This window comes from Topomyia yanbarensis, chromosome 3 (genome assembly GCF_030247195.1).
Source record: "Topomyia yanbarensis strain Yona2022 chromosome 3, ASM3024719v1, whole genome shotgun sequence".
Taxonomy (NCBI): domain Eukaryota; kingdom Metazoa; phylum Arthropoda; class Insecta; order Diptera; family Culicidae; genus Topomyia; species Topomyia yanbarensis.
The window spans coordinates 124,387,295-124,402,243 of record NC_080672.1 but is presented as its reverse complement, the minus strand read 5'-3'; the positions used below and the strand labels follow the sequence as shown (position 1 = coordinate 124,402,243).

The window sequence follows — 14,949 nt, the reverse complement described above, 5'->3', positions numbered from 1 at the left end:
AAAAATTGCCCGATTTAGTCAATGTACCCATTTTGTCAGCCTAAAATACACCATGAGACTGATAAAAATGGGTCTTTATTGCATGTATTATTCACTGTGTTTCACATTAATAGGTATATTTCACTTTTGGGAATTTTTTTATTGCATCGAACTACAACAATTTTTAGGTAGTTTTCAAGGGGTTCTTCCAAAATTTGGCGAACCTATTCCAATTCGTATACCAATTAATCGGTATACGTAACTGTTTATATGTTGCAGATAGAGAAAATACTGAAATTTTCAGCTTTTTTCTACACAATATTACGAAAGCAATTTTTCCTAATAAGTTTGTGAAAATTATAAACTATTTGAAATTTTTAAATAGATTTATTTTTTATTTAACCGTGATTTTTTAATAAATAGTGACCATCGCTTCACAACGTAGTCTATTTTTCATGGCTTACGGTGAGCACGATCTCTCGAATTGCTGAACTGAAAATTATGGAATAGAAATTAATTTTTAGTATTCTTTACAGATTTAACTCGCCGCGCAGATAGCTCTGAATTAGACCCGCTGGTGCCCTAAGACGATTTCGCTAGATTTTCAGAGCACTGTGCACCCAGTGCATTAACGCAAGTGACGGAAGGTTATCGAAAAGTTTTGTGAAAATGAAAATGCCAGTAATGATGATGATTTTCCCAAACGGTTCGTTTTCGAGAGGTTTTTATTTGTTCTTTGGCATTAGGATTAGCGATAATAATTCAAATCAAGGATACTACTGGGAAGTCACCTTTAGAAAAAGTCGATGTCGAAGTAAAATTTGGAACTATGCACGCATGCACTTCAGAGATAGCGTGATATCAGGAGCTGCGATTTCATTAAATTTTCTTAGTTCTCAGTCGCGTTGGAAATTTGAGTAAAGTATAAACTTCAAATCGATTAAAAAAAAATTCGATTTTTCTGGCTCAGTACAATATATAAATTCAGTTTTCCCACCACAATTTAGATATTTTATTTTATGGGCCATTTTTTCGCTTTCTCATTGATTTGGTTTGAGATTTCTAGCACTGATGTTGTCCTATGCTGATTTGAGCGATTCTCTGAGTCCTGCCACTATCCCATGTAATATGTGTTATCAAAAACATCGCGAAGCATCACGTTCTAAATGTTCTCAAACGATATAATATCCGAAGAGAGTGATAAGAGTTATAAGAAATGTCTCATCACACTGTTAGGTGGATTAAAAGCGTTTTTCCTCAGTATCTTTGGTGCCATCAGTTCTAGAGGTATCTGTTCTTGTTGATCGGTCTGCTAGATATTTTCCTCCTCAGTTTGGGCTAGGTGTTGTTCATTTCTTATATCATTCCTGATTTGCCCTCCGTCTGAGCTTAGTGACAGCAGAATTTCCAGCATGGAATTTTCCATATCGCGAAGGGCATTCCTGTTGCTTTTGAGCAGAGTGGAAACTTCCATGAAGTATCGAGCAGCTGGAGATATACAGGAGTTGTAAAGCCTTTCAACGACCTCCCATTTTAGCTTGTACCTCTTCAAGAAGCCACATAGTGCGTGAAAAGCTGCTCGTTACTCGAAATGGCACGAATTTCCTCATGGAGTCTTGTTCGACGTTGTTAGTGTCGTAGGGATTTCTGTAGAGGACGCCGGTTTTAATCGTGTTTATTTCTAGGCCAACCGAGGCAAGCAGTGGAATTAATAGACCAATTATCCTTTCAACGTCTGTATACGTTTCGCATATGAGCAGTATATCATCCGCATAGGCCAGAATGCACGGTATTATGATGTGTCCATAGTGTTCCAGGTTAATTTCCGGCTTCAGTTCCCGTAGTGTTATTAGCACGTGATGTAGCAGTCAAATAAACAATCTCGGGCTCAGTGGACATCCTTGCTTAATTCCCGTAGCCTTGTTAATTACAACGGTTCCTTCACCAAACCATTGGAGCGATGTTCTTTTCGCAATGCACGCAGTGTTGGTACGATTAACTAATCCCGGTGACCCTCCCATGTCTATTAGAATCACCGATAGTTTTAAAATGTCCACTCTATCAAACACCTGTTTTAGATCAATCGATACCAGTATTGATTGTTTACTCTTCCTCCATCTTTCGTTCCGGATATTCCTGCGTAACCTGAAGATTTGATCGCATGCGCCCCTTCTGCTTTGAAACTCCATTTGGTAGGATAACATTGGCGGGATTTGTTGATCGAGTCGGTTTGCCAGCATTCTAGCGTAGATTTTATAGGCAACCGAACAGAGCGTCTGTAATCGTCCGTAGATTGTGGGTTTTGGCTTTAACCGTTGAAATCCATCCACTAGGAACCACATTAGATCGGAATACCTGTCGTAACAAGGCAACTAGCTATACCATCTAGACCCGGTAAAGTGTTGTTTTTCTTTTTCCTTACAATGTATTCTATTTCCTTTCTTGTTGGATCCAATCCGCTGTCTTCCGGGGATCCTTCTTGTAACTGAACGATTTCCAAATTTCCTTCCATTTTTGTCATTTTTGCATTACACTGCTGAATGTTTAAATACTTTCTCCGCCGTGCACTTTTGATAAGCCCTTAATATCCACATGGTCATGGTCCAATATCACCCCCACTACATGGTGTTTTTATAGTGTTTTAAATGGGATCAACCCATCAAAACACTATTACCATGGTCCGGTGCATCCCATATTAAAACCATATTTTGGTATATTTATGGGTTATTAGACCATCTTATGGTGTTTTCATGGTTGTGAAACTTGGTACGGACCATATTTATGGTTTTTAAGGGGTTGTATGGTGTTTGAACCCATGAGAATTTGCTCGGGATGTCATTGTCATTCGATCCAGAGAGTTTTCATTTTCAGTTAACTTTAAGAAATTTTCGACTTTCTCTTGAAAATGTTGATTTTCCGCCTCTTTTTTAGCTTTCCATGCCAGTTTCCGTTCGTTCTTCCTTTCTCCATCGCTCCTGTTTGCCAATAACCGTTGTAACGCTTAGATGCTGCGGCTCTCCTTGGCGTTTCGGGCGAACCAGCTTTTCTGATGGTAGCCTCCGCCGCCGTTTTTATCGCAATCTCCATTCCGTGCCATTTTGTCTCTACCGTGAATGGCCCAGTTTGAATATCCGTTAATTGTTTATCTAGTTCGTTTTAATATTGCTTGCGGTTTTCCTCATCAACCCTTAACGAAACAATTTCCAATCGCACTTTTTCTGTTTTCTTTTTAAATAGCATACTACTACTTTATTATCGCTCAGGGAAGGGAAATCGTCCATTTTGTGCATCAAAATATGATCGATTTGCGAATGGGATCTTCTACTCGTCCAGGTGAAGTTAGCTGAACGAGACTTACTCAGTGTCATAATCTTTTAGTTTTAGCCCGTGGAGCAGATTCTTCAACTTAATGCCATTGTCATTTGATATATCGTGGTGCAAGTTTTTACCGATCCACTGCCGATCATCCTCCACTAGATCATTACGACCCAACCGTGCATTAACTTATTATAACCCAGCTATGTTAAAACTTTTGATAATTTATAAAATACTTCGTGAGCCTCATATTATGCCGAATTAAATATGGGAAAAATAACATAACCACTTTGGAACGTTTTGTTGCGCAAAAAACTAACGAATGAAATTGCATACGCTGGGCTGATAATCAAAAAATCATTACAGAGATAATTCGGCTAATATCCTTATATTTAGCACAGAATCGAATCATATCTTCAACCTTGCGAGATTATTCATTTAGCAGCTTTTTTGAATGATTTTAACACTTCTCTCCTTTTTTGTGTCGTTTCGTCTCATGATTGGTTCGTTGCATCAAACCATCTTTCCCTCAATCTTTGCAATTATTTTAAGAAAAAGAACATTTTCTTACAAGAATTTACATAAAAAATATTCTGGTTAGAACCATAATTTGCAACGTATTAAGCATTTGTTAATCTTGAATGCACTGATTCAACGTTAAAATCAGCGAGAAAGTTGTGAATCCCCTCCGGGTCCTAGAGGAGAAATAATTTTGCCTTAGGAAAAAAGATATCGGTTCAGCCTAGTGTATGAAATGTCATACCTTGAACCACCAGCAGAATTTTCGCAATTGTTACACCAATTTCTTCCATTTTTTCGCACTGAGTCACATCTTTCACACCTCTCATGGCCATTCGTTCTCAATCCGAAACAAGAATTAGTGATTTAGAAGAGAAATTTAATAATATGTATTGTTCATATTTTGGTTAGAATTTTGTCCAACTTTAACATTCGAAACCACAATGGAATTTAAAAAAAAAGATTATTGAGCATACACATTATAAATTATAGGGCATTAATTAACGTGCACAGAATACCAGAAGTTTGAAAACGCCTTTATTGTACAACAAGCATGATCCATAAATGTGTTGTTTATGCGTATGAAATTTCATACGCTAGGACATAATGGGTTAGGGTCGCCTAAAATCATTACTCTCTCCCTTATGTTGTCTGCTAACTTGATTATGAAATGGTCCAGTGCGTCCAATTCTCCGTTCGTTCCTACTCCCGAGTTACTTTAGAGCTAATTTATAGGATATTATACGCAGTGAAATGGTATTTAATCCCTTAACTATTGACGATACTTTATTTACAGTATTCGTGTCCTACCTCAACTAACCTTAAACTAAATAAAACATAAAATTACTACAGTGGGATGGAGGTAAAGATTTGATCAGCATTAAACGCCTGCAACGAATTCCGAGTTGTTAAATATCAGCCATTAAAATATTTTGTTTCCGAAAAAGCTCCATAACGTCCAAACATATCCACGGATCGCACGCGATACAGACCTGTTTTGGGATATTCGAAAGAAAAAGAATATTAGAAATTGATAGATGTTTCATGTCGACCGAACATTCGTATCGATTTTAAGAATTTTTGCCTAGGTACGTATTTGATAAAAAAAACAAGAGATTTTATTAAAAACATAACAGCAATGAAGTAGAATGTACTTAAGATGTCAAAAGAAAATGTATCTCCCCTTACAACTATAACTCCGTTGATTGTCATCGGAATATCCATAAGGTACGCTTTGAATTGCCTTTCGAATTAAATTAACAATGCGTATAAGATAGATCGCGTGGCACATCAGAGATGTTTTCAAACTTTCTTTTTAAACGGATGGTGGTTTGCATATCACAGGGCATTCTTAGAAGGCTTGTTGTATATTTCTTATAACCATATCTATGAAGATACTGAACAAATTTATCCTACAGTACAGTGCAGATTCATTCTAAAATTGAACAGATTTATCGGATGTTATTAACATAGGTTATGTACGACACGAATGAATTGGTGCAGAATGTTGGTAAGCTTAAATAATAAAATTGTGTCGGTAAGACATATTAATAGAACTCTTCATATACTGTATTGCCGGTCCAGAAAGGATCGATATGCTTGGGGGTCGAGAAACAGCAAAAGTTAACATTTCAAAGGTTTTCTTCCATTTGATTCCACTATGATTTTTATAGTTAAATGCAACTTGCACTTCACTATTTAACAGATACCGGTATTTCGATTACTACTTGTAATCTTCTTCAGTGTTTGTATCAGTCTATAGGAAATTACTGGATTGCAAACTCGTTTTATCTAGGAAACTGGGTAGGTTGTGGTCGGTGGGTACCTAGATGGATGTAGCTGACCGTTTTTTGCATCTAGGTAAAATTTCGAAGAGCCATGAATATCTGTTACCTTGGTCTCGATTTAGTAAGGAAGGAGACGAATGTTTGAAAAAAATAGATAAAACGAGTTTACAATCCCATAATTTCCTATAGACTAATAAAAACACTGAGGAAGATTACAAGTAGTAATAACGGTATCTGTTAAATAGTGAACTACAAGTGCATTTAACTATAAAAATCATAGTGGAATTAAATGGAAGAAAACCTATGAAATATTACGTACATTCCACTAAGACCTCCGTTCGCGTATACACAGCAAAAGTTATTTTGAGCATGCATATTTGGTGAATTCAGAAGCGATTTATTTGATCGTCTCCTCCGGTTTCGGCACTAGCAAGCGAACGTCTGTATGGTACACATTATACAATTTTGTGGAAAAGAATAGATTGGTACAGAACTTCGATTGTAAAATGGAGCCGATAAGAAATCGTAATCAGATGGTGGCTTTGAAAAGGAGCCATATAAGTTCACGAATCGGTAGATGGCACCGTATTATACCGTCCGAGGCCATAACGTCCGGGACATTATGGCGCACATAATGGCACATAAGAACTACGTCATAATATCCCAGGTCATATCATTCCATCATAAAGTCCAGGATTCAATAACGCACTCATAGTTTCGGGCATCGTGACGCATGCTGCGTCATAACGTCCCAGGTCATAATGTCCCAAAGAAGGGCGCTCCAGTAGAGTACGAGAAACAAAACTCTAAAGTACTCAAACCACGAAATCTTTCGAACATCCTTTGCATGTGGAAATTTTTCTATCTTATACTGCATACTGGATTTTTTGTGTCTTGCTGGAATACCTTGGTTGAGCGCTGTCTCGAGCTAGTGATTATGGAACCACCTCAGAGACTAATCTGCCATGTCAAACATCATGCATAACAAGTTTTATGGAACGTCGCGCTAAAACTGATATTACTTAAACCTATCTGCCGCTTTTGATAGAGCGAACAATATGGATAAAATGAGCAATCTGGAAGTAATGGTAGTTTTTACATTTGTTTCGATCCTAGATCCCACAGATCAAAAGGTAATGGTTTTCACTGAAGGTTGCCAGATATTCACTTTTACGTCAGGTATAGCTCAAGGAGGCTACTTGGAACCATTGATATGTCTACTTTACTTCAATCACGAGTATTTAGTGCTAAAGATTGTTCGACGCTCCTTCGCAGACAATTTAGAAATATTTTGTTTTATCCGCTCGCTCAATTGAGAATTGCAAATTTCTTCATCAAAAAAAAAAGAAAATTTCACTGATCGTGGTGTAGAAAATTCGAAGAAGTGCCCTGATTGCGAATTCACGGTAAGATATTCTAGTAGAGTATCGCCAAACACGTTCGAGTGAGACGTAACGGAGGGGGCGGGGGGCGAGTCAAAACCCAGAACAATCTTAGAGGCTCCGATTGTCCTGGGTTCTCACTCGCCTTATATGGTCACCCTACATAATATTCCAACATCAGTGTGCTGGACTTTATGGCGCAGCACCTCTTTCAAACGTTGTGCTGCAATGATGATTTCGGATATCATGACGCATTATTGTTTTCGGATATTTAGACGCACCCTTATGCGCCGGACGTTACGCAGCACCCTTTGGACTTTATGACCTTGGACGTTATGACGCGGTGCGATCGATAGACAATATTATTTCGAGGTTGTATACTGGTAACCGTTTTTTGCTACCGGTCTGATTCAACCGTTTTTTGCTACCGATAAAAATCAATTTATTTGATGCTAGCCACCGTTCATAGTTATTATGTAAATGCAGCTAAATGTCAAAAGAAATTTTGATTAAAAAACGAATCACATTCATACTTACCTGTTAAACCGATAGTTGTGTTGGATACAAATTGGAACCAAAGAAACGGCGTACAGTGCCCTGAATTAATCTGTATCCATTGGGTTTGATCTGCACGGAACCACACCTCGTACCCAACAATGCACCTGGTTACCGAGGGTTCCTCACTCCAAAATATCACAGCTTCGTAGGTGTAAATCCTACGTATACGAATATTCGTTACTTGACTCGGCGCAGGGACCATTTCACTACACAATCGAACCATAACAATCCAAGGAGCCCTTAGGTTGAGATTCAACGATATGTTTTTTGTATTTGCTGAAACCATTTCTGGACCTTTCAAAACACTAGGAAACTGCACAGTTCTCATACTGGCAAATTGATCTGCTGTTGGGTAAGATGGTTTTCCGTAATGAATCCAAATCGAATTAGGATCATTCAAACTTTCCTGCAGTCCTTCCACAATGTAACCAATTCGACGTTTGGTTGATTCTTCGGCAATTGCGAATTTCAGCGTTATATTACTTCTTTTGGTTGTTGGATCAAATGTATCGTTCGATAGTGACAATAGTACACAAGAATAGAATGGATCCCGATTATACGAAACAATATAACTGAGATTACCCTCCAAAAACAAGGTATCTGTAGCCTGCGGGCCGAGATTGGTCAACATTCCAAGTGATGAATATACCGGCTTAACAACAAACTGCACATGTTTGGGTTTTGTATCGTTCATCTGAAACCGCGCCAGTAATGTGCGCTGATCGAACTCAAAGGGGTGATAGCTGAGAAATCCGTTATCGTGCGAGATTGATTCTAAATGCGACTGTACGCTGTTAGTTTTTGTTGACCAATGTTGAAGAACGGTCGATACTAACATTGCACCATATTTCATGTTTGATTGAAATTCTCGTGGCGTTGACCAACCAGCAACTGGGTCGGCTTCGCTGAAATTATACACTCATATGAACTGATGTATGTCATTTTACACGACCGACTTACTCATTTGAATATTTAAATTCGAGCAAATTTGGATACTTGTCCCATATTTGATTCATTAACATCGATTCGCCGTTCACAATTTCATCCGCTCTCGTACCACTTCCCTTCCGGTGGAAGGAAATAACATCAAAGGGACAGTTCCGAGGATAATCATTGCATAGTTGCAACGCAGTCCAACAAAACGGGTGGTTCTGCTCTGTTCGAAATAAACCTGCAGGTCCTCTGAGGGGTAGATGAATGTTGTTTAGTAGACGACCAGCAGCATCTAAACCTAATCGAACCGATTGAAGGTAGTTAATGTATTCTGAAACCGCATAAACACATGTAAATGTTTTCTATTCAGGATAACATTTTTATTACCGTCGGTGGTGAAATTTAATGTGTTGTAGTTCTTTAAGTCTGGTTCGTTCCAAGTTTCAAATCGCCAATTTGCCACGTATTCTACTCCGAAGCGGTCTGAAATGGAAATGGAACATTTTAAGTTCTTTTAAAACCAACAATATACATCACTTACGTAAATATCTTAATGCTATTTGCATCGTTAAATCTGTCCAAAAATACGAAAATCGCCGTTTCTTTTCCATCGGATAAATATTACCAGGAGCTCCCATTAGCTCGAATCCTGGATGTAGACCATATTCGTAAATCTTATCAAGCAATGCATCCAGTCGAGAGAAGTTGTAAAATAACAACTTATTTTCGTCATAATGCCTGGAACCATAAATATATGTACAAAGCGTAGATAGTTCAGTTAAATTATATGTATGAGCGATTTAGTACAAGATAACAGCTAGAAACATCTAGTTTCAAAATAAAGAAAAGAATATGTTGACGAAAAATAAATGTAGAATGTGTTTCGATGAGAGTATTTTGAGTACCTACTCTCATAAATATTTAGATAGATAGTTACATACATTTTAGATGCGTGGTTTTCAATTTATGCTACGTTCGAGTGTACTTCAAATAACCAACATCGATTTCAATTTTTAAATTTGTACTGAACAGTAATTAAGTACACTTGTATAGAAATACTTACGAAAATTGAATCATCTCCAACAGCCAATGGATTCGAACGTATTTGAGTCCGGCATTGGGCAAACCGCCGATAATTTCGAAATTGAGTAAACTATCGTTAGATAGCAAAAAATCGGCGGCCTTCTCACGCGGCGCTGGTGGACACATTCCGGTACTAGTCCAAAATCTCGGAAGCAGTCTGCCATCTCGGAACGCTTGCTCAAAATCAATACTGACTTGGCGATGATCCAGTGCAGCCCTTTGTACATTCACAATCAACAACAGCACTAGTAAAACACACATTTTAACGAACAGTTTGAACTGAGTTTATTGATGCTAACAGAGGTGTGCTTTTACAGCATGTATGATTACTTTTCGTTTCTCACAGATTGACTAGAAAATAGGTCTCTCCTAAAAGTAATAATACCACATGTTGCACTACTGGTACTGTTCATTCCAAAATCAAGCCACTGAACAAGTAAATGACTTCAATTCACCACTGCAGCCATGGCGGCTGATTGATTAGATGTGGGGCCACGAATGTTAGGTTAACCGGTAAATTTATAAGCGCGTACCGTCGATCAAGTTTAGCCAATGTTCTACGTATGACAAGTCCGTTCTTGCCCAGTAGGAAGGCAGCCGGAATGTTAGTATCGCGATCTGTTTTATCGTGAATCATCTCGATATAGTAATCATAATCATCCGAATTGGTGTCGACCTCAGTGATTATCACTGCCCGACCACCCACCTTTTCAATGTTTATTGCTTTTTCTAGAAAGGAACACTCGCTAGAAATTGAAAATTTTATTAATGTGATATTACTCTCAGTTTATCAATGAATGCGACATTTACTCACGGATCATACTAACAATACTCAGTTGTTTAAAATTAAATAGCTTACCCACGTTCCACGAGGGCAATGTTCCCCTTCAGATCCCGTTCGTTGGCGAACTGAGGTTTGCATGCATCAGACGGAATTGCTGGAACGAGTTTGCCCTCATTCACCTTAAAGGTTGCTCCAAACGAACTGCCAAAATCCTTTGCTGGTCGTATCCTGTAAGTGTACTCTAACTCCGGAGGATCAATAATCTCAAAAAACACATCCCCGGCTATAATATCCTGCGTGCGAACACCATCGTAGACGTGAAGATTATTTGCTGCGCAAAGAATATCAACAACATTAAACTCATAAACAGCAACTTTATTTTAAGAAAAAATACATACCTCCGCAGTCCACTAGTGCTGCAGCAACAAACAAAACTAGGGCAATCAAAACTGATATTCTTGCTGAGTTAGTTGCAAGGATCATTTTACTGTACCCTCACCATCAGTCGTGTTGGCGATTTTCATAGCGCCCCGACACAGGTGTAGATAAGAACTGTCGAAATGATAAGCCTAGTGTTCTGATAATTTTGTGGCTAAAAGTGTTATCTGAGAGCAAATTTAAAAAAAATTACAATCACCAATCATAACAAAACACATGCACCCTACACAAATGACTGCACAGCGCTGACATCTGTGAGCTTAGCACTACCAACCGAAATATCCAGCAATCAAAAAGTTCGAAGGCCTCTACTGTGCTGTACTCGCACCCTCTGGTGTCGGATATTGGAAAAACTACCCAGTTGTACTCCCCGCAGAGACGTCCAAAAAATTGTTTCAAAATCGTTCAACACGGGTCCAACGATGGACGTTTGTTGAACGGTTATTTGGACGTTGTCCAAATTGGTCCTACGAACGTCCTTCACGGTTAAATAAAAGTACCCATTAATGCGTATTATAGCACCCATCTCCGACAAAACTGGGAAAACCCTTTTATTGGGTAAACATCGCATCCACAATAATGGGTAATATCTGTTTATGTCAAAAGATAATGTTTTAACCAGTTGTATATATTGAAATGATTTGAAAATGGGTAGAAATGCACCCATTTTTGAGTTCTTCCACCATTTTTTTTAATTTCAATAAAATTATTTCAGATTGCAAAAATAGAAGAAAAAAACTCATGCTTTAAAAGATTTATTTATAGATTGTTTTTCGATCTGATGTTCAGCCAATCAAATTGCGCCACGAAACAGTCAGTTTAACTTCCAGGATCCCTCGTCACTTCTAAACCACTTCAAGAAGATATTTACTGGTAGATTACAGCATGGGCATTGAATTGGATTGACATTCTATATTCTTTAGAGACCATTGATCCATTGCATCAGCTACATATATTCATTGTTAGTGTTCGGCTGACAGTACGAATGCACCTCGAATCGCTATGGTATATAAACGGACATTAGTGAAGCGAATGTAATATTGAATTAAACGTACTTACCAGAGCTATCTAGTAAAATAATTATTCTATTTACAATCATATAAAACAACTTTTAATTTTTAACATGATTTTCACGACCATGGATTCATATTAGAAAATAACTAAGTTTTTTTCAACCATTAATGTATAAAAATTTACACAATTTTTCTTGTTGAATACCAATATTGAGGTGGGTAATATTTTACTCATTTTCCAGTTCAGAAAAGTACCCAATTTGTGACAGCTCGAATAGAATATGAAGCTGGGTACTTTCGGTACCCATTAATGAGTATTTTATTTTAACCGTGTTTATTGGACAATTTTGAAACCAACCTTTCTTAGAGGGAACTCAAATGCAACAACCGATTCTGACTCAATCGGTTTCGGCATCGATTGTTGCATTTGAGGTGGAATTCATACTGACTCCAAATTTCGTATGGTTTGACCGGATATTAACAAAGAAAACAAGAAAAGAATATTATCGTCACAGTGAAAACTGGAAAATCCAACCAGCGACAATTATTTTTTTCTCTTGTTTAGTGGATTATTGTACTGCCGCTATACGCATAACTGTCTCATGTGCTATGGGATTCCCCATACACATGGGACAATTATACGTAGAGCGGCAGTGAACGCATGATACGTACAACGCTATTCAAATGTTTAGAATAAGAGAAAATACGATTATAGCTGGTTGCATTTTTCAATTTTCAACTGCAACCAGAATATTTCATTAATACAAGTAAAGGCAAATTTCTCGGAAATAACAACGCCCAAATGTAATATCAAAGACAAATGAAGACGTGAATCGTACGAATAAAGGCTACAAAATTTGTGTTTCTTTTTGCAATTTTATAGTGAGTTAGGTTTCGCTCTCTTCAGTAATGACCGCACCCACCGCTTGATGGCGCCTCCGATTGATGTTTCTGTTGTGAGTGTACTGAAAAAAGAAATTCATGAACGCAGTCCTAGATTCAGGAAAATAAATATAAAAACAAAATTCCATAACCAAGAATGACACCATCAGGAGAACACGAATTGTAATTGTATTTTTTATACTGTCCATAAATTCATAAGAGTCCCATGTGGATTTTTGTCGAAAATGAGTTATCTGTTGCATTGTATTCTGTCTCACCACTGAATCACAATCTAGGGGCAGCTCACTCTAAGAATGTATAACAAATTTGCATCAAATTAGAAAAAATGCATTTAATTTCTATTTTTGCATCGGCTTTGCACTCCCTCGCAGAAAAGCTTGTTTAACAAACGTCCTACGCTGATCCACTTTGTTCGACGTATTGTTAAATGTAGGGCTAGTTTTTCTGTAGTGTTTTGACGTCTTACACGCAACGCAAACATCATTGCACGCAACGCAAAAACATTGCACGCAACGCAAAAACATTGCACGCAACGCAAAATACATTATGAATTCCTATTTCGATGGAAATAAATGCATTTAATTTCGCTGATTTTTAAAAATGCATCACAAGTGATCTGCCCCTAGATCACAATGCACAAATAAGATTACCAGGTTTGTTAAGAAAATATCGAAAAAAATCCCAAAACACGATTTTCCCATCTATAAGGCCCAATGAAAATGCAACTCTTGAACAGCGTTTTTCTCGGCTTGCTGTTTTTCAATATGGGACTCTTATGCTTTAATGGGCAGTATAGGTGCAAAAGAAAACCTTGTAGTTGAAAACAATTTTTCGGCTCAAAGCTAGGGGACGATCTTTAGAAATGTATAACAAATTTGCAAATTAAAAAATGCATTTAATTTCCATTTTTGCATCAACTTTGCACTCTCGCATACAAGTCTGTTCCACAAACGTCTTACGCTGATCCATTTCGCTCGACGCTATGTTGGATGTAAACAAGCTAGTTTCTTGGAGGGCTTTGACGTCTTACACGCTACACAAAATGCATCTAAATATATATATTTGATGGAAACCCAGGTAATTTTTTTTTTCAATTTTTAAATATTTGTCTTTGGCAAAGACATAGAACCACAGAGAACAGACATATAAGCTAGAACAAACTTTCGTAAAAAAAACCTGTGTAAACATTTAAATGAAAATCCATTGAAAATCACCATCGCATACAGGTTTGCATACATGAATCACTATTGTATCCAAGTTTGCACGCAACGCCCGTAAACCCCTCTCGGACGTGCCTGGCAGCTTTACCCCAGATAGCCGGCAGCGAAATAAAATTTCTGGCAGAAATTCTGGGGGTCTGGCTGGCAGACTATGCCAGCCTGCTGGCTCAAATGCAACAACCAGCCTCCTGGCAACCCTATACCATCATATGGAGTTTGACAGCGACCTACATATATGGGGCGTTATAGCTATAAAGCCCCAAACAAAGAATTATGTTCGGCACTATGCTCGATATTCAAGCATTCCACACGACGTTTTGTATCTTGTGGGATGATTTAATATCATATCATTCAGAAAATCGACATTTTGTAACTAAATACAGCTTCTAATCATTCGGTTCAAAATCAATGTTTTGCCTTTCATGGCAGTGATGCTGGCTGTACAGAGACGTCGTCCTTGACAGGAGGCTGGCAACAACCGTTTCTGGCAGAATTTTTCGCCTTACGGTTATTAACGGTTTTTCCTGCCAGATTTCTGCCAGGCACGTACTATCTATCCTTCTTGGAAGTTTGTTGAAAATGTGGCGACAATTAAACAAAGACAAACAAAGGAGAACCGGTCAGACGAATCTGCCCGGCATAACTGGCAGGAGTAAAGCTTAATTCTTGCAGCGCCGTTTTGACAATTTTGATAGCTGCCGGAACACTGACGGATTTCTGCTGGCTGCCCGAACTTCTTCCAAGCGGACCCGTTCACCGTGGCAAGCAGAAAGTTAGCAAAAGTTGAACAAAGCGAAATTGATTCTGGCAGCGTTTCTGCCAGTATTTTGCGCGATTTTTGCGAGAATTCTGGCAAAGAATTCGCTCAAATGCAACAACCGTTTCTGACAGAAGCGGTTAAACTAACCGATGCTGCTCACTTTCAGCCAGAACCCAGCCAGGAATGTTACGGTCAAGATTTCTGTACGCTTCCTGCCACATCTTTGGCAAATGTTTTGCTCGATTCGTACTAAATTCTACCAGGTAGGAATTGCC

The 14,949-nt window shown here is 38.2% G+C and overlaps 2 protein-coding genes across 2 annotated transcripts; both read right to left on the bottom strand.

Annotated features, from left to right (window-relative positions):
* Nucleotides 1-4,086: 4,086 nt before the first annotated feature.
* Nucleotides 4,087-9,825, bottom strand: LOC131691137 (alpha-L-iduronidase-like). Its single transcript, XM_058977324.1, has 6 exons — nucleotides 9,537-9,825; nucleotides 9,015-9,211; nucleotides 8,861-8,956; nucleotides 8,501-8,804; nucleotides 7,520-8,445; nucleotides 4,087-4,805 (listed from the first exon to the last, which is right to left on the bottom strand). The coding sequence occupies exons 1-6, from the start codon at nucleotides 9,815-9,817 to the stop codon at nucleotides 4,729-4,731; spliced, it is 1,881 nt and encodes a 626-aa protein (XP_058833307.1). The 5' UTR covers nucleotides 9,818-9,825; the 3' UTR covers nucleotides 4,087-4,728.
* On the bottom strand, nucleotides 9,817-11,020 carry LOC131691138 (PRADC1-like protein). Its single transcript, XM_058977325.1, has 3 exons — nucleotides 10,739-11,020; nucleotides 10,416-10,671; nucleotides 9,817-10,302 (listed from the first exon to the last, which is right to left on the bottom strand). The coding sequence occupies exons 1-3, from the start codon at nucleotides 10,821-10,823 to the stop codon at nucleotides 10,008-10,010; spliced, it is 636 nt and encodes a 211-aa protein (XP_058833308.1). The 5' UTR covers nucleotides 10,824-11,020; the 3' UTR covers nucleotides 9,817-10,007.
* Between the last annotated feature and the right edge of the window lie 3,929 nt (nucleotides 11,021-14,949).